General features: G+C 44.4%; 1 protein-coding gene across 4 annotated transcripts in view; it reads right to left on the reverse strand.

Annotated features, from left to right (window-relative positions):
- The window catches only part of Myof (myoferlin), a 150,488-nt gene that overhangs the window by 88,982 nt on the left and 41,342 nt on the right, over positions 1–20,164 (reverse strand). For all 4 annotated transcript variants that reach the window (XM_047552796.1, XM_047552794.1, XM_047552795.1 and 1 more), the window contains exons 4-12: positions 19,301–19,409; positions 16,742–16,829; positions 4,867–5,033; positions 3,804–3,932; positions 3,270–3,332; positions 3,134–3,184; positions 1,991–2,021; positions 1,431–1,546; positions 673–799 (exon numbers count right to left, since the gene is read on the reverse strand). In XM_047552796.1, coding sequence (XP_047408752.1) covers positions 673–799; positions 1,431–1,546; positions 1,991–2,021; positions 3,134–3,184; positions 3,270–3,332; positions 3,804–3,932; positions 4,867–5,033; positions 16,742–16,829; positions 19,301–19,409 — 881 coding nt within the window. The remainder of the gene's footprint in view (positions 1–672; positions 800–1,430; positions 1,547–1,990; positions 2,022–3,133; positions 3,185–3,269; positions 3,333–3,803; positions 3,933–4,866; positions 5,034–16,741; positions 16,830–19,300; positions 19,410–20,164) is intronic.

Consider the following 20,164-nt stretch of genomic DNA (forward strand, 5'->3'; position numbering starts at 1 on the left):
AAAAAAGGGAAAAGGCTTTCCAGGAAAAAAGATCCATGGTTGATCCAGTGGGTTCTGCCTCCAGTGAACTTGGAAAAGGGTCCCATATCCCTGAGCCCAGCAGAAAACAGGCTGGGCAAGGCAGGTAGGGTGCTGGCTGTCAGCAGTGACAGGGAGGCTGAACTGGTCTTCCTAAGTGAAATCACTGTACACCATTCTATTAAATGTGTCCAGTCTCTCTAAACATGTCATAATATAATAGGAACAGACTTCTGGTTACTGGGACTTAACCACCCTTTGCTCAGCTATTTTGAACGCTCCAAATAGCAAACACACTTCCTTGATTATAAAATTTCACGTTTTCCTTTGAGGTAAAAGGGGTTAGAAGTGCTAACTGCTCACCTCTCTTTAGTATTCTCTAGGAGAAGAAGACAGAACATCGAAGGAAGAAAGGATAGAGCAGAATGGGCCAAAGGCAGGTACTCAACAAGGACCATGTATCAGCACTGGCTGCCCCAGGAGCCTGCTCAGGAGAATTTTAACGGGGCCAGATCAATGAAAATAAGCCCTTGAAGGCCTTTCAGAAGAAAAACCTGCAGTAGGGAATACCAATCAGTATTCAGGGTACGATTTTAACATATCTCATTATGCACATAACTGATAGACTGGGGAAAAGATTAAATCCATACATACTCTGGGGGATATCCTCGGCTCGGTAGATTTTCAGCAGGAAGGTCACCCACCGAAGGGCAATGCCAGCAGGGAGTAACAAATTGCTCTCCACATCATCACTGTCGTTATCACGATCTTGTTTCTCAGGCTGTTGGAAGTACATGATTAAATTACACATACAGAACAGCAGCACTTCTAAAAAGCCAAACTGATGCTTACAAAATGAACCCAAACAGAATTTCCGTTAGGATTTCCTATGTTTGGGGCTTAAGATCTGAGGCATCAGTTTTCCTTCAATCTATAAGCTGTTTTATAAAACCAATGCTTATAGGTGTGTGTGATTTTTGTTGTCTTATGAGTACTGGATAGTAAAGTGTGTGTGTGTGTGTGTGTGTGTGTGTGTGTGTGTTTGCACATGCACACAGGCTTCAAATTCTCTGGCACTTACTATTCCTCAGGTTGCTGCCCATTTTCCCAGAATCATTGCAATCCCTTTAGGTAGCATTGCTTGATTTTGCAAGTAAGTCATACTCTGTAGATAAAAACCAGCCTTTCTAATCATGCAAGAACACTGTGCGAACGCACATGTCTTTCCTGAGTTAAACACTCACTCACAGACACCAGGCAGGGGACTAAGTGAGCTAGAATGATAATCTACCGTGAAGGAAAGACCAGCTTCTCAAGAATGGAGGAATCAAAGTGGGAGGATGACCGACTAAAGGTAACTTTGATCTTCTTTTTCATGAAAAGAGTAAAAGGCAGAGAAGTTAGGGACTCACGGGAGGTTCATCTCCAGTTCCCAGGACGAACATGCTGACTTTCATGTAGCCTTTAGCACCTGAGCTGGTGTCTTCAGGGTCATTGAGAAGAAGCCATTTTCTCATGACAGCATGACCTAAAACAAAGAAGCAGAAGGACAGGAATACTCTAAAGAGATGCTGGTGGGTCTGTGATTTTGTCTTTTAGAAGCATTTCCTTGGAAGCTTCATCAGGGCACAAGTTCCCCAGACAAACCGGCATGCCAATGTTCTCTGTTCTGTGATCTCTCTACCCCTGTCCTCACCCCCTTCTTAACTGGTTTGATAATTTGATCTTGATAAGATCAAGATATCCTCACAAAACATAGAAATTACCTATTTACGAACATTAAGACAAAAAAAAAAAGACATCCACACTAAGTTACTGTTATTCATTTCCAGTAAACATCCTTCCCCAATAAGAAAAAATTCCTTTGGCTTTGATTCCTTGATCTCTAAAATCTTCTTGATTTCTAGAATCTCCTTCAGAGTTAGGAAGAATGAATTTGAGACTTCAGATTGAAGGGGAGAACATTACTTACCAGGTTCATCATAAACAAATCCAACATCGATCTGGGGAAAAATATTTAAAATCATTTAAGTAGATTGTAAAATTATCTAATCACTTTAAAGAAACCATTAATATCATATTTAAATGCAATGCTCTTGACTAGGCTTAAATTTCCTTGAGACCCAAGTTTTCTATCTCACCCTCTTTGCATCCCCCATGCCTGATGTGTGGCACAAAGAAGACCCTCGATCAACAACGTGTTATTGAACAAATAAGCTTATCTTAGAGCTAGAAGGACCATGAAAGTAGGGTGAAGAATGTGTCCCAGTGTGTCTGAGTCTTTCCTAGTTTAGCACTGATAGTCCCAGGCAAACTGGGATCAGTAATCACCCTACAGGAATTGACCTAGCCCAGCTTCCTGCCCAGTTCTCCTCCTTCAGCTAATGCTAAAGCTGATATTAATATAATCATCAAATAGGCACTCCGATGTGCCAGGTGCTGTGCTAGGTGCTTTACGTGTACAAATCATTTAATCTTCACAATGATCCCATTTTACTGATAAAGAAACTAATGATCAGCAAGTTCCCCCATGAAGTGTGTGTACTTGGTGTCAGACAGGGTATGAACACAGATCTACCTGACCCGTATCATCCTGTAGGACTTTAGTGACCATAGTTTCTTCCTTCGAGAGGCAGTATATTCCCTGTAGAGTTGCTGAGAAGGAGCCAACCAAGGCTATTTGTCTTTTAATTCCAGCAAGAGTTAGTTGGCAATCATGCTGATTCTCTTGGCCAGTTTGGCTTTCCTTCTACACTTGAGATTTATGACAACTAACTGGTTTTATAGACAGGGCTCTGGGAGCGAGATGGTGGGCTACTTGCCAGGGTCAAGTTCTCCTTCCCTTTGTAGCTGTGGATTCACTACTATCCACAGACAGAAGGCTGGCAGGGGCCTGAAGTGGCAGCTTCAGAGCCTCTTGCTTTGGGGCGCGGATCAGTGTTACACTTTAGAAGTAGACCCGGCCCAGGGAGCCCTCAGCAAGGATCATCCCCTGTACATAACCCTAGGATGTCACCAGGATAGGTATCCAGACCTGGATGAGAGTCAGAATCACTATTATGAAAATTGTCATCTTCATGTAAGTTGAGTGAAGAAGACTCCTGTTGTCACTCACCTTAAATTCCCCCATCAGACAATCTGCCCGCAAAGAATGGGAATTGTAAACCTGGAAGAAAGAAGAGTGGTGGAAAGATGACGGCCTTCGCCTGGCAGTTAGTGAGCTGCTCTCTCCCCCTCCCTGTGCCCCTTACCCGGATGCTGATGATCTCATCCATCAATTCAGAAGGGGTTATGTGGACATTGTAGAAAAATAACTGTCAAGACAACAGAAAGCATGTTTAAATGTTGGTGGGGGACTTGGATTTAGTGGGATCTGCTCATAATTGTTTTAACATATTTTTATAGCCAAGGAAGTTTTGACACTTCTTAAAAAAATTGGATTATTTAGTCACACAAAGTCATCCCTCAGAGACATTCTGTAACAAAAAGAAAACAAAGGTAGGTGTAGGTGACATCACATCTATCATTGAGGTGAAACTGCTGTAAAACATCAGAAAGATCCGGGCTGCTCTGAGAACCAATGATGCAGCCCACCAGGTGATACCATGGCCAGGTGGTTCTTAACACTGTAGGTCTAACAAGACCTCTGCCTTGTCTTCACCCGTTGTCTGCTCACATGTCCACAGCCCCCTCCCGTGGATAAGGCAGAGATGGTGGGAGACAGAAAGAGGCACATCAACAGGACATGCTCACCGAGCAGGTACATGCATTCTCTGCCCACTTACCTCATCAAAAAATGGATTGTTCCCTCTCTTGATTCTTGTTCGGTGTGTCTGGCCACAGATGTGAACTTTGACCACAGGCCTTATGTTATTGCCACTTAACTGGCGACCCTCAATCACTCTGACTCGGATCTGCAGCACAGAAGGGGTATTGTTACTGATCCTTCCCCAGTGTGTGGTGTAGAAGAATCCTCTGGGGTTGCTTCTGCCCTTTGGCCCATAAGGGTGACTGAAAACAGGCCAGGATAGCTTGGTAACGTCCTGGTGCTCACATGCTGGGAGGGGGCCTCCCTGGATCATTCCCAAGATGGGAACTGGGGTTGGACAGCAGAAGTCCAGAGCAGTTTGGGAGGTTGAAATGGTTCTGAGCTGGCCTGGGAAAGGTGAGAAGGAGCTGAGTCACTGCTCAGACTCCAGCCCCTTATCCCGTCTTCCTGAGCCCTGGTGACATACTCCTTACTCCAGAGCTCTCAGTCTGAAGCAGTGGTCGGAGCTATGTAAAACATAATATCAATATCTGTGTGTTTCTATTCCACGATTAGCTCTTGCCTACCTCCAAAGGGAAGGAAAGTTCTAGTTTTATTCCTAGAAAGAACCTCATCTGGCTTGATTAAGCCTACTCCTGCATGCAGAAGATGGGCAGTACTTATTGGATTCACACCCTGACATCCTCCTACTTATTTTATTTATTATTTATTTATTTATTTATTTATTTATTTATTTATTTATTTTTTTTTTTTTTTGCATTGCTGGGGATTGAACCCAGGGGCTTGACATGATAGGCAAGCACTCTACCACTGAGTTACACCTCCAGTCCCTTTTATTTTATTTCGAGACAGGGTCCTGTTAAGTTGCCAGGCTGGCCTTGAATTTGTGATCCTCCTGCCTCAGCCTCCTGAGTAGCTGGGTTTCATAGATATGTGTCACTGTGCCTGGCGCTGACATTCCTTTTTACCAGAAGAGTCACTGCCCATAGAAATAGGTCCATCACAGCACCATTGCAATTGCTGACACATGGGCCATGGGGTGACAGAACGAGGATGCAGAGCACCCGGGCTATTTCTACCTGGAAGTCCTGTGGCTTGTTGGACAGCATCCGCCGGCTATTCTTTCCTTTGGTGAGTCTCCGAGCAAGCTGGGCTTCTGAAACCGTCCCGCCTGGTGCCCGGGGTCCCGGGGCCCTGACCATACCATTCAACCTGTCTTCATCACCTGTGTCTTCTTCCTCTTCTCCTGAAATAACAGAAGAGAATCCAGTTAATCCTTGGCCTGGAAATGTCTGAACACTCTAGTTTCCTAGACATGGAGCACTTTGCCTGCTGTTAGGTTTTCAGTGTCTCTGAGGTAGCACAAGGAGATACTCTTGGTGACACTGACTTGGGGTTCAGAGACAGTTTCTTTAGGAAAATGTGCTCAAGGTGTATGAGGGCACTCATTTGAGTGCCTTCAAAGAGACCAAGAGAAAACCAGGGATCCCAAACATAAGGGAGAGGAGGGTGAACCTACAAGGAATCACTGGTTTCTCATTTTAGGAGCCAGCTTGAGGTCAGGGGGACACAAAGAGATAAAGAAATTCAGTGGAAAACTGGAACTTGCAAAGAAAGACTTCCACCCTTCCTGGTGTGGTGGGTCTTCCTCCAGATATTGGCTGATGAGCTGCCCTGGCTCATTTCCAACTGAGCTTCCTAATTCACAAATGCCCTCCTACCCTCATGGCAGAGGCCATATCCACCTCATTTTCTTCCCAAGCAGACTAAGGTGGTCGTGGTGTTCTCCCTTTCTCCTCTTGATTTGCACACAACACTTCCTGGGAAGCCTCAGTGTGGGGATTCGGGGGAGCTGGAGCAGTCAGTGAGCAGCACAGAGTGGGGGCAAAGGAGTGCAGAGGAAAAGGAGGCGACCAGAGGAGGAAAGAGGCCTCCCAAATGTGCTGCTATAGCACTGAGCCGGGGTGAGCCCTCTGCGCCTCCGTATGCTCATTCTTGCTGAGCTCGTCTTCACCTGCTCCTGTTCTCCAAAGGTCAGCTGTGACCTCTTTTTGCTAAGCTCAGGGCCTGCTCTGTGTTCTCATGCTTGGTCTTTCAGGGTGCTGGGCACAGGGCCACGGATGTGTTTTTGGATCACCGTGGCTCTCCCCTCATTCCTCTGACTCCTCTTGGTCTTCCATGGACCCCTCTTTCTGTTTCCTGACCAATGCATGTGATCCCTTCTTCTGCCCACTGTTTCTTGACTTGACACTCTCTGGATCTCCACTTCACACTTCCTTCAGGGCTCCATAACCCCACAGGATGTCAGATAAGAAGGGACCCTAGAGATCCTCGGTCCAACAGACCCCTTATCCCATTTTACAGATAGAAAAAGCGGGGTTTAGAAAGCTGAAGTGCTTGTCTGTGGTAGGTTATTGGGAGCTGAGCTAAACCTAGGATCAAGTCTTTGACCTGCTTCACTGGTTTAAAACTTGGTTTAAACCCAGGCTGCTGGTAAGGGAGGTGCTGGTCTTCTAATGCCCCAACATCCTTGTCAGGATATCAGGGAGACCCACAGAAGTCAAAGATGGGGAATAGCTCCCTTTGCCCTCTGCAAGATAACCTAGCGAGGCCCCTCATTTTTCCTTATTCTTGAAGAGGCTTCAAAAGGGATTGCCTGCTGCCTGGATCCAAGTTCTCAGAACATCCTTCCTCCACAGGCAAGCTCCCTTCCTCCCTCGAGTCTCAGATGAGATGAGCTGTCTTGCAGTAGGCCTTGCCCACCTCACACCCTCTCTGTCCCATTGCACTTTGCTCTTTCTGGTCGTCACCTCAGAGTCTTGTAACTACTTACTAGCCCACACAACTTCCCCTTTCTCGTGCACTCTTCGAAAGCAGGAACTTGACCTTTCCTTCTTTTCACAAGTTCCCCCAGGCCTTACCCAAATCTTGGTACATGGAAGGGGCTTGAGAGGTGGGAATGGAGGGCAGCGGGTAGATCTGACCTGGCACAGGCCTTCTGGAGTTCAACAGTTTGGCAAAACTACTGCACAGTTCTCAGGAAAGAGAACTGAAAGAGCTGAAGGGTGCTCACTCAGTCTCAGGGGAGCACCGAGGGTCAGCACCCCTTCTGTGAACCTATTCCAGACTGAGCAATGGTCAAAGTAGATGGCTTTCAGGTTCCTCCAGACAACTGAGACTAACTTCCTTTGACTATCCTGAACCCAAGTGGAACTTCCTCCTTGCTGTGAATTGTTTCACTTGGGGTTGGTGGTTGATTATGGAAGCAAACAGGAGAAAAATAGGGCAGGACTGGACTCTGGACATGCACTCATTAAGCTCCAGATGGATGCTCTAGAAATAGACTGTGGGTAATGAAGAGCCCATTGCTTCTGGAAACACCTTCTGCTATTCAGATTTCAGGCTGAAGAGATGGATCAGAGTGAATCAGCCTAAGCCTTGACAACAGACAGAATCTCTGCCTCACAGTAGAGGGATATTTGGGCAGGAAATCTCTTTATGCAAGGGAAGCTACACAGGATTAAACAATGCTGCAATAAGTGTCCCACACAGAATGAGGAGGCCCTAAGGTTGCCCAAACACACCCTTCAGGATAATCTGTTTCATTACCAAACATTAGACTCTGCTCTGGCATGCCCAGTTCATGAGATCAGGCATGAATCTGATCACAGCCAAGTGGATCTACAAAGAATGAGTCTCTCGTGACCAGAAGGCAACACTAGGCTGGGAACCACTGACCAAAAAAGAAGTTGCTGGTTGTAATTGCTTCTGAGGACAGTCTAACAAAGTACTGCAAACTGAGTGTCTTAAAACAATAGAAATTTATTCCCTGACAGTTCCAAAATCTAGAAGTCCAAACTCAAGGTGTTGGTCAGGACTCTCCTTCCTGAGCTCCTGCCGATTCTTTGCATGACTCAGTTTACAGGCATATCACTCCAATTGCTGCCTCTGGTCACATGACTTTTCTTCCCTCTGTGTCTTTGTCTCCTCACCTCCTCTCATAAGGGCACCAGTCATTGGATTATGGCCTGCCCTAATCCAGTTATGGCCTCATCTTTTGAACCCAGGGGCACTTTACCACTGAACTACATCCCCAACCCTTCTTTTTACTTTGAAAGAGGGTGTCGCTAAGTTGCTTAGGGCCTTGCTAAACTGCTGAGGCTGGCTTCCAATTAATGAGCCTCCTGCCTCAGCCTCACAAGTCACCATAGGCAGTCACTACCTTACCCGGCTGACCTCATCTTACTTATTACATATGCAAAGTCTCTATTTCCAAATGAGGTTATATTCTGAAGTTCCACATAGACATGATTTTCAAGGAACACTTTTCAACCCCCTAGAGAGGCCATCTTCTGAACCTTTCTAATCTTTTCCTTTTGCTCTACTGTTCCAACCACACTGCTCCAATCTACTGACCACATGACCTTCCCTGCCCCCGGCTCCTTCATGTCTTCACTTTTCTCGGAGCCCACGTGAGAGCCCATGGTCCGACACTGAGATCGCTCCCCTCGACCCCTCAATCGCTTTCCCTCTGTCACTGCCCTGTTCTCACATGTTCATTTGATCCTGCACTTTCTCCACCACTGGCAGCTGAACTTGGCTGAGAAGGACATACACTTACTGTTGGGTTTCACTTTAATTTTGTGATCACAAACCTAAGGTGGACTCGGAGGGCTACCTGACCATCCTACCACATTTCCAAGGATCTATTTCAAAGCTTTGCCAGATCCTGATCTGAGATAACTAGTAATTAACCAAAACGGTCCAATCACTTCAGCTTTCCCAACTCCCACTTTAATTTTCTTATTTAAGCTTCTCTTTAGCCTCATTATCTGCCAAAGACCTTGCTTCTTATTTCATTGAGATACAGTCAGATGAGACTTTCTGTAATACAAAACTGCTCCCCCGCCCTTTAGGTTGCATCACAACCTAGCTTGTCAGTCTGAAAGCTGCTCTCCCCACCCTTTCCGCTGCAGCTGTTTCCCCACCTCCCAACTACTTGTCAGTCTGTGAACATCCTAGCTTGCTATTGGTTCATCAGTCAGCTTGCAAATATCCCTCTCCGTTATTGGTCCCCTGTTAGCCCTGCGGAATTCAACTGCTTAAGGATAGCTTCCCGCGATCTTTTCTCTTGCTTTCTCTCTCCCCCTCGCTTTTCCACTCTCTAGCACACGCCCTTTCTCTTTTCCTCTCATTTTCTCTCTTACCCTGCAGGGAGATGCTTTGTTTGCTTAATAAACTCCCTTATGTAATTTCCTGTGTCCGGTGTGGTTTTTGTGGGTTACTTATACTTTCCACATTTTTCCAGCTCCCAATCCAGTACCTACATCCATCTGCCTTCTCTCCTGCTACCATCCTTGACATATCTATGCTCCCTGACTTGAGGCCAACCATCCATGTGTGTGCAGATCTTGTCTCCTCTTGCTATTCAAGGTTTTCACAACACCAGCCTCTGTATCCACTCACCAATTTCACCATTTCTAATGGATTATTCCCATCAAAATACAAACATGCTGAAATATCACTTAAAACTCCCTCCTATCCCCTGGTGCTGCTTACCTGCAAAATTGCCTTGACTGCACAGCGCCCCCTATAGTCACTGCCATTTACCCACCTCTCTTACTAGCCAACAGCTCAGAATGTTTTCTCCCATTTTCCACTTCCTCTCCTCAGATTCTCTCTCCAGCCCACTGTGGTTAGGTCTTCACCTCACCACTCCATTAAAACTACTCTTGCCAAGGTCACCAAAGGCTATGGCATCAGGAAATTGAATGGTCTGGTCTCAAGTCTCCTCTTTATCCAACTCTCCACAGTATGTGTTCATTTAATTCCTGAAAGACTTTGCTCTTGGATTTGGCCTACTGGAACAAAACCAGACTGCTGTCCCAGCGTTTGGAATGAGGTAACCACTATGGGAGCTTCCATCACCTCATCTGCCTACGTGAACTTTGGCTTTCATCAGGCCATTTTTGTAGACCAACGCTGGAGAAAAGCCTACTTGTCATTTAATCCAATCTCCTGATATTATAACTAAGGAATTTGAGGTTCAGAGAGATTAAGTGACAGCTTGATAGTAGGACCAAGCCTCAAACTCAGATCTGCTGACTCACCATGGTTCAGGGTCCTCACAGTCCCTCTCTAGCTGTGACAAGCTCTCCACAATTCCCTTGTACAAATGCTATCCTGCCTCCCCCAAAATCATGATGTCACTGGGTCACACAGCCAACACTGATCTGTCCTCTTCCTAAATGTCAGTAACCCCCATGTGACCCTTACTTAATCACAATAATGCTTCACTTAACATTTAAGAAGGCTCTCCATCAAAACTCCAGCAACTTAACAAAACACGTCTTCATAATTCCTGAGATGTACTGTCTTCTTTTCAGAAGTTCTACAGCAGTATTCCCGAAAGCTGTCCCTGTGTGCAGTCATTTGTGACAGTGACACACTTTGTTTGCCCACTCAGTGCTGAAGAGTTGGCAGCTGTTATGCTAAAGTCATGTTTGCCCTTGGCGTCCTCAAATTTGCCTTCTCCCTCTCCCAGGCTCCCAAACTCTTCTCCTGTAGCACTTCCCCTACCAAGCAGAAGAGAGTGGGCTATCAGTCCCTGCCAGATCTGCAGGCCATCCCCTTCTTGCTCCCCTCTCCCCCATCTGTCTAGACCTTGCCAGGGAAGGGAACCTACTAGAGGTTCCCAGTGATGGCAGCTCTTAGGAATGGTGGCAGGGAGGACTGTTTGCCTAGTCACCACAGTCTTCCTCCTGGTTTGGAATACAGAGCCCCCACCCCTACCAATAGACCCCTTTATCCAAACATTCTCCACTGTCCCACCTATTCCTTTCCATTACTAAATAGAGAGACCTTTCTAGAATATTTTCTGTTTTGTTTTGTTTTGTTTCAGTCAGTATTTATATTCCATGGCCATACTGTTTTGCTAAAGTCCTAGAATGCCTTTCTCTGCCTGTAGTATCAGGAGAGTTTTCCTTCTCATGATCAGGTCTTGTTGGGCGGTGGTACTGATTGATGCAGAATTTTTACTATGTTGAACATTGCATAATCAGGTCGCTATGAACTAGAACAAAGGGCTGGTACAACATTACCTTCAGTGTAAGCTGAAAAGTACAACACAGAACAGGAGTTAGTTTTGAAGCAAGAAAGCATGTATTGTTTTGGAGATAGCATGTGGACTCATCTGGAATGTGGAATTATAACTTTTGAGAGTTTCTAAAATGTTAGAAGTTATATAAATAAACGTGTCTTACTAAAAGCAATTCATTTTATCTCCTCACCTCAATTCTTGGGCAAAAAGCACTAGATGTGCCCCAAGAATCTTCTGGCATGATTCTAATATATAGACTATGCAAAGATACCACAGAAGAGCCTCTACAATGCAGTGATGTAAACTCAGGCTTATGGGGCCACCTAGAAGCATCTGCCTTTGATGAAGCAAGACTGTGAGCCAGTCTGGGGAACGTTACCCCATGAGCTCTGCCTGAATCTGGGCAATACAATGTGAACCAGGTAAATATACAATAAATTGCTCTGTCTTCTTCAGAGGAATTTACTATATTTAGTTCCGGCTATTGCTGTTTATGTTAATATTTTATCTTTTGACTACAAGCTCCTTGGTGGCCAACCAATGCCTTTCTCACCTCTGCATGGGGCATAAACAGGTGTCAGTGTTTTCTAAACTGGATCAAATGTAGTTTCAAGTAAAAGAATTTTGTTCATGGAAAGAAATAAATCTGAAGCAAGGATGTCAGCTATGAATGAATTTTTGCATTCCTAGAGTGGGACAAAGCACAAATTTAACAGATGGTTCTTCAAAAATAGATGTGAGATTTCAAAAATAGTTCATTTCAGCTACAGGGAGGTAGGCTCCAGTCAAGCTGACTGATGGATGATGAATCAAGTCACCATGGTAACAGGTTCTCAGAATCTGGGTCAGCCACCTCTCTGTCATGACATCAGTCTCCAAGCTGGTCAATGAAAGGGACATCTTTGACATGATACACTTTCGGTCAACCCCCAGTGGCCCAGACTCTGTACCTTCTGCCAGCTTGATATAAGGACTTTAAAGAAAGCATTCATTAAACAAATCCACGAAGTGTTCAATTCCTCAGTCTATGGTCATATAGTTTATTTAACTTGCAATGGTCAATTTTCCAGAAAATCTTTACTTCTGTGTTCTATTATTAATATTTCACATTCTCCTTTGCGGGAGTCACGTTTTAAATGGTGGTACTTAAAATCGACACCAGTAGTTTCCAACAGTGGTTATCTCAGGAGGATGGGATTATAAGAAATTTCCCCTTCTGTGTCGTACTGTCTTTCCTGTGATGCTTAACATTTTAACAAGTAGATATTTCTTTTGTATTCAAATAATGATAAACAACTAAAATTTCAAAAATTTGAAAGTATCTACATAAGTTAGAGGAAGCGGGCATTACTTTTATACAAAGTGGTTAAATTTATTTATTTAATTATATATTTATTCATTTTTAAGAGTTGATTAAAGGGTAAAAAACTAATATGGGGCCAGTTGTCCTGTTTATGGCATTAAGGTATGCAACAGTAAGAGGTATGGTTGTCTTGCTTTACTTCTGTGTCTCATGTTTGGTGGTTTTATCTTCCCCTAGATTGTTTTCTTCTTTACTTCCTTTCTTCCTTTGTCTCCCCTTAGCATGGAGACTTGAGGTAGGTTCAAAGAAAATTTCTTTTAGCCTGAACATGAAGCCCAAATGTCACCCTTGACCCAGACTTGGTGAATGTTCATTTTATAGAACAACAGCCCTTCTGGATCAAAGAACCCTGTTTGCTCTTTTTAAATCAAGCAATTTCAGTTTGTCATCTTAACACTTAAAAAATCAAATTGCCCTGCAGATCTAGCTAGCTCATTTGCAGCAGTGTTTTTTGATATCCAAATGCAAGAAAGCCCAGTGAGGATTCATTTCCATTTCAGTCCAGGATTCCAAGAGCTTCTGAGGAAGACCTTAGGTGCACTGGTCCAGAGGCCTGTTGCTGAGCCGGCCAGGGGTCAGCTTCCAGGACGCGGGCAGACTTTCTCAGTCCACAGGGCTGCTAGGAAGTTAGGTGTCCAAGTTGACATTATGCCAAGCTGTGAGGAAGAGGAGCCTCTGGCAAAGGGAGCCTTGGGTGACAAGGATTTTCCTTGCATTGGGGTTAAAAGTTCAAGAGTTGGTGCTTTGCTCATATCTAAGAAGGCAGAAATTTGCTCCAGGGAAATCTTAAGTTTGCAGCACTTGAGTTTCTGGGTTTGGGCTCATGACTTAATCTAAGAAGACAGGATCTCTCTCCCCATCTTCTGAGTAGCTTAAACAAATTGCATGTTGTCAAAAAACTTTCTGCTCCACTGGGACAAAACATTTTTAAAAATATTTTTACAGCAAAAGCATTTGGTCATCTCAATCTGACTCTGAGTCAAACAAAGTCATTCTTTTCTAGAAGCTCTACTTTGCAAAGGAAATAATTTGAATGTCATACAAACTGTGCTACCCAAGTGAGCTATGATTATAAGTCACTACAATTGTTTCTGTAATAATAGTAATAATAATAATAGTAGCTATCATGAATGTAGCCATTATTGTGTGCCAGGCACTGGACTAAATCCTTCATATGCAGTCTTTCATTTAATCCTTATAACTTTATAATGTATATGCTACTACCATTCTTGCTTTCCAGTAAGGAAAGCTGAGATTCAGAGAGGTCAAGTGACTTACCCCAGGTTCCATGGCTAATTAACAATGGACACAGGATCCAACCAAGGCCAGGCTGATCCCAGAGCCCTTCCTTTTATCTATGATGTTATATCTCCAAGATAAAAAAGAGTCTTGTCATGAAATCTGACTCAGAGTGCCTGGAGGGTAGGAGCTGTGTCCTAAAGCACTGGTCACCCCCTGCACTTCCCTATGTAGTGACAGTATTCAAGAAACACAGCAACCCACTTTTTTTTTTTAACTCCATATATACTAAAAACATATGGCACCAAGCTCTGTAAGTCTACTCTTTTTATTGAAAGGCTTGCTGAAAGGGTAGCACAAAGGAACACATTAAACATTTTGGCTCTTAAAATGGAATAGACATAATGAAACTAATATTTTACCTCCCAGTGTACTTGGCTGAATACTATTCCCCTGCCTCCAAATTCATACCCATCCAGAACCTCAGAATATGATGAATTATTCTGAAAAAAACTTTCTTAGATGAGGTCATACTGGCTCAGGTTGACCCTAATCTAGTGTCTATTGTAAGATTAATATTCTTTTTTTCTGGCAATGTTAAGCCTATAGTCTGAGTTTCCTAATACGTAACAAAAAATGTGTTTTCTGTAATCTAAAACCTAAATTTAACTGTGTGTAGTTAGACGGAACTATTTTTAAATTACAAAACTATTTGGATTAAATTGTGGGAAACAGAAAGTCTGGGGGTTCATTTTCAAATCGAGTATTTAGCCTTAACTGGATCAATTGTAGCCCTTCCCTTTTGCCCACCCTAATTCTCGAATTAGCTAATCCCATAGACTGTAACCCCAAGCTCTTCCTATGAGGAGTGAGGGGCAACGTCTCCTTAGGGATAAATGTTGGCGGACTGCCCACCCAGGCGCGCTTGTTTAACGGGCCCTTCTGGCAGACGTGAAGGTTTGGCTTGCCCACACACTTTTGAGCACGTGTTTGATTTCGTGTAGCACTTCTTATTTCTAACAAAATGTAGCCATTTTGGAACCCCCCAACATATCTCCCTTTGTCCTGTCTTCCAGTCATAATGCCACCATGCCTTAGTGATCCAGTCATAACCATAGTCCTTCCCCTTGCCCTCCCCAATTTTAAATTAGTCAATCGCATAGATTGTAACCCCAAACTCCCAGCAGAGTGGGGGGCAGTGCTGCATTAGGGATAAGAACTGGGCAGACTTCCCGCCTAGTGTGCTTGCTTGCCAGATGTTTTCGGTAGCACACCCTTCTGCAGAAGTCACACTTGCCTTGCTGAGGAACTCTTCAGTACGTGTCTGATTTCTTGCGGCACCCCAATATTTCTAACACTGTTGTTCTTCTAAGAAGCGGAAAATTTGCACCCAGACACAGGCAGAGAGAACAACATGTCACAACAGAAGCCGGGATTGGAGGGGCACATTTTTAAGCCAAGAAACGCCAAAGAACCACCAGAAGGTAGGACAGAGACTTGGAACAGATTTTCTGTCAGTCTCTGGATAGAACCAGTCCTGCTGAAACCTTTCTTTCAAACTTCTAATCTTCAGAACAGCAGGAGAAGACACCTACATTCTTTAAACCTCCCGGTTTGTGGTGTTTGTTACAGCAGCCAGAGGAAACTAGCACTCAGGGTCTAGGGTAGGATTTTCCCAATCAGAGGCTACTTCAGATAGCCCAACCACGGGCTGCCTCGAGAGGGCCAGAAAGTTCCTACTTCTCCTTCCCAGGCAGATGCAAATGTTGGTGACAACAGTCATCGGCAGAGAGGGTGGGAAGGAGAAGGCTGGGAGCCCTCAGTTCCATATCTGATGGTATGCTGGGCAGCTGAACCTGTCTCCTCTGTTTTATTTGTCATTCCTGCTATGGATGCAGAGGAATCAGACATTCTTGAGTCACCACAGGACTCTTGAAGGATAGTGACTCCAAGAACCAAGTGGCATGTTCAAGGTGCCACTAGACGGAAGGCAACACGGGGAGTGTATTGCTGATACACTGGGCTCTTGTCAGCCCTGACCTGCAGCAAGCAGGAGGAGGCCAGCTCACCCACACTGGAAACTCAAACTACTTTTCCAAGAAATGGGCTGAAACATTCATAATGGATGCTCAAGCAGGGCAGCAGTTGAGATGAGGCTGAGATAGGATAAGAGGTCAGGGAGGAAAGGGGCAGAGATGCCACAGGGCAGGAAGGACAGGTGACACTTCAGGCACTGGGCGGGGGCCACACAGGTGGCCAGAGAGCAGAGTTCAGAAGCCAGAGAAACAAGAAGACAGGAGCAGGAACAAATGATAGCACTTCCTCCTGAGGGAGGACTTCAAGTTGAGTGTGTTGGAATAAGGGGTCCCTCTTCCTGGGGCACATGTCGAGGTTGGGGTAACTGAACAGGAATTCGGTAACACATCTCAGGGCAGAAGTTGACATTTTTTGCATCACATCACACTAGAAAACACTAAAGGAGGTCAAGTTCTGCTTTGTAAAACATTTTTTTTTCTTGTGCAGTGCTGGGGATGGAATTCAGGGTCTCCAGCCTCCAGCATGCTAGGCAGACTACAATTCTGGTCTTGAAATATTGTCATGTAGATCCTCCCTCTAACTGAGGCCTAAATCCTTCCCTTGACAGCCTAACTCAACACTGCCCTGAGTTATAGGATCTGATGGCCCCAATGACTGACAACCCATGTCAGGATCAAGGAGAATAAGAGGAGGGTTGTTCTGAAGAGAAGCAATTGGCTAAAAGACCAAGAGACTGTTGTTTGAGGGTGGGAGGGGATCAGGGACAAGGGAGACAGAGAAAGAGACCCCAAGTCCAAGGGTGCCAGCTGACTACGAGACTGGTCCCCAAGAGCACAGTCCAGTGGTCACACTTTTGGGGAAGCAAGAAGACACATAGAAGAGAGCAGAGAGGCCACTCCATGAACCCCACAACCTGGAACACAGTCTGGAATGGGACCCACAAACCCGAGGAAACACCATGCTTGGGACATTGTTCTGCAGTCCAGGTGTGCGCTGGGCGGGTTTGTGGTGAAGTTGTTTACAAAGGACCGTTTCACCTTTCCCCTCCACCTTGAAGGGCAATTCACAGACAATTGCAATGTCCCAATTCAGGCAGCTCCACCTGCCGTACAGAGCCCCCATCTGCTGGGCAGGAAGCTGCAGACAGTGTAATAATACTTGTGTGTCTTAGCAGATTTCTCTTGGAGTGACCTGGCCCTCAGAAGAAACAGCTTACCTCCTGTGCCTGGCATGCTGGTTCCACTTGGGTCACTTGGATGTGGAGCTGAAGGTGGATCATAGCCGATCACCAAGTCAATGGTGGCCTGCATAGAAATAATTCGTCACAGAATCAGTGCGGGGCATCAGAACATTACTGATTTGATGCCAGTCAGCCCAGCAGGAGTAAAACTCCAAGAAGGGATGAGCAGGGAAGTAGGAAAGTCAGACTAGACAGGGAGAACAGTGACGCCACATGCAGGTCTACTCCTGTTTTCCCACATGTGAGCCAAGGTGGAATGGGAAAGGAGCTACCTCTTAAAGGGTGCCAAGTGTATCATTCCTAAGAGGCAATGTCACTACCTGGAGTCAAGTTGTAACAAGCAAGTATGAACTTGGAATTAGGCTCCATCTTACAGGGGACATGGCCTCTGCTTACAGACCTACAATTGAGGACGCTCATTTTTAATGCCTAATTCATTTGTTGCTTGTTGACTTATATGGGTATCAATTGCTGAGATTTATTTTCACATTTTTGTCTAATAAAGAATTTTAAGGGTCTAACAAAATGCATATAACAATGTGATTCATAAAATAGGATCAAAAAGGGAAGACTAGTCTGAGTAGAGGAAACAAATATGCAAATTATAAAGTTAAACATAATTGTCATCTCTCTCACATAAACCATGATCCCAAAATGCCTACGAGTCAAAGAAAAAAAGGAAAACAAAATTCTGTATAACTCTCATTACTAGAAAGAAGGAAACATATTAGGTCCATACAGGAGATAAAGTTATTCCTGTTCATAAAAATCTTAGACAAAATTCTATTTTAGAGTAGAGTTTATTATATGTTTATATTTCATGAATCTACAAAATTTAAAAATAAAATTTTTCTAGGAGAAATCAACACAGGATTGCTAATTTTTATTTTGCCAAACATGTGCCCACAATTACCATTTACTGTCACAGTCATTTCATAAAAGAAAGACATTTTAATATCCAAAACAGGGAAAGAGAAACCTCAGAATAAAGGAAGTCCTTTGCAATAAGGATGATGTGTGCATGCTCATGAACACACAAAGACACACCACACACACACACACACATTACGCTACCAGATAAAATATAGGACATACACTAAAAAGAAAAAAAATCATTGTTTATTTGGCATAAAAATTTAAATGAGCATTCAAACATTAATTTGTTACTTTTGCTACATCTGGTGGTCTCTAACACACACACACACATTGCATTACTCTTTTTTTGTGTGACTACTTATCAGTGAATATTCCCTCATGGATCAGCATATTTGGTGAGTGACTTAAACAATTTATCTAGAGAGTCAGACACAGTGGCACACACCTGTAATGCCAGGGACTCAGGAGGCTGAGGCAGGAGGATCAAAAATTCAAAGCCAGCCTCAGCAATTTAGTGAGACCTAAAACAACTTAGTGAGACCCTGTCTCTAAATAAAATATTAAAAAGGGCTAAGGATGTGGCTCAGTGATTAAGCACCACAGGGTTCAATCCCTCATACCAAAAAAATAAAAAAGAACTATTGATCTAGGAGACACTGAGATTAATAAATATGCATGTCCACAGTCCCATAGCAAATAAAGAATCATAAGAAGCGGGGCTCAGTGCTGCCTGTGATCCTACAGCTCAGGAGGTGGATGCCAGCCTGGGCAAGATGCTGTCTCAAAATAAAATCAAAAGGCTGGGGAGAGAGCTCAGTGGTTTCTTGCCCTGCGTGCGTGTGGCCTTGGTTTTGACCCCCAGCACCGGGAGCGGGGAATTGTAAGAGCAGAATCTTGTGGCTATCTGTTACCAAGACCAAGGCCACAGGGATCACTGAGGGGCTCTGTTGCTAAACTTAGTCCAAGGAATCAAAACCCAGAAGAGCACACAAATGGCTCATCTGCTGACTCACTTGTTTTCCTGCTGGGGTCCAAGTAGCTTCTGGATGCCCAGAGGTGCTCTAGGGACCCCAGCAGGGGTGAGAGGATCCAGGGGCAGCGCTCCAGGGCCTTTACATTCCCTTCTCCATTCAATCACATTGGTTCTGCCATTTTTAGAGTTTTACATGGACTTTCTTCCATGTTCTAAAAAATAAGAAGTCAGGAAAATCCCTGGCAGACCATCTTTCCTCAGTATCATTTCTCTCAGCTAGGTTTGGGGTAGAGTGATGATAGATGACATTTTGAATCGATGTTTCATGATCAGAACATTGATCCATAGCAAACTGGTTATTTCAGAGACCAGAACAGCACAATTGACTCTCTCTCATGGATGCTGAGAAGCCTAACCTGTATTCTTGCCTACAGGGATACCCTCTCTTAGTACATACCAATTTTTACATTTGCCCAGGCTCTCAAGCAAAATACATTGATCGGAAAATGAAGCAGTGAGAGGTTTCGGGCTGAGTGAGGTAGCTCTATGGACGCTTGTTAGTAGTCACATGAAGCTGATTTTTTAAAAGCACAATTGAATTCTGATTGCGCTTCAGACAGTATGTACCAATTTAGAGAGGCTGCGATCAGAAAATAAACTTAACAACAGCAAGAGGGAATGCTCACCCCCGTGTCTTGTCCCTTTTCGTTTAGCAGGGAAATGAGTTTGTAGGGTAGCGATCTGCTCTGGTCTCCAGACAGGTCCTTCAGGGAGACGGTTGCTGTGCCAATTAATCTGCAGGGGAACATCAAAAGCACACAGTAGTGTAAGTAGGGGGCTTGCATCCATTGTCTCGTGGGATCACTCCCCAACCCTCTGCTGTTCATTGTTATCATTTAAATCAAATCATAATGAGATGTGACCAGGTATTTTTGAAGTAAACATGACATATCTGCCACCATAACAAGTAGTCAGCTCAAGAGTCTAACTATAATGCCTATGAAATTCCAACCGTCACGACCGAGGTAGATGGACCAGCAGGAAAGACAAATACAGCCAGAATCCAGGACAAAACTCAGTAAGATGGGAAGGTATTCCTCTGTCATGGGAAATTAAAAGGACACAGAACTTTGCCCACTGTGAAAACGTATGTCCCCAGCTCCCCTCCGCCACGTCCCCATAGACCTTCAGAGTGTCTACTTTGAGAAAAGGTTGGTGGATCACTGATGGGGATAACTTGTTACCCCACCGTAGCTGAATGGTGGAGCAGCAATATGATTCAGAAGTGGGCACTGTTCTCTCTGCCTGGGTTAGACCAAGTCTCTGCTACTGGCCCACCTGTCTCCACTGCACCGACTGCAACAGAGAAGCACCCTGTGTGTCCCTCACTAGAGTGAAGCTCCCTAGAAGTTTGGGTTGTTCCTGTTTTGTCCACTACTGTAACCCAGAGCTTGGGACATGGCAGCTACTTAAATGATATTTACTGAGTGAAGGAAAGAATAATTAAGGAAGAAGATCTGAAACATTTTTATAGTAAGGCACATGACTTA

This window comes from Sciurus carolinensis, chromosome 5 (genome assembly GCF_902686445.1).
Source record: "Sciurus carolinensis chromosome 5, mSciCar1.2, whole genome shotgun sequence".
NCBI classification, from domain to species: Eukaryota; Metazoa; Chordata; class Mammalia; order Rodentia; family Sciuridae; genus Sciurus; species Sciurus carolinensis.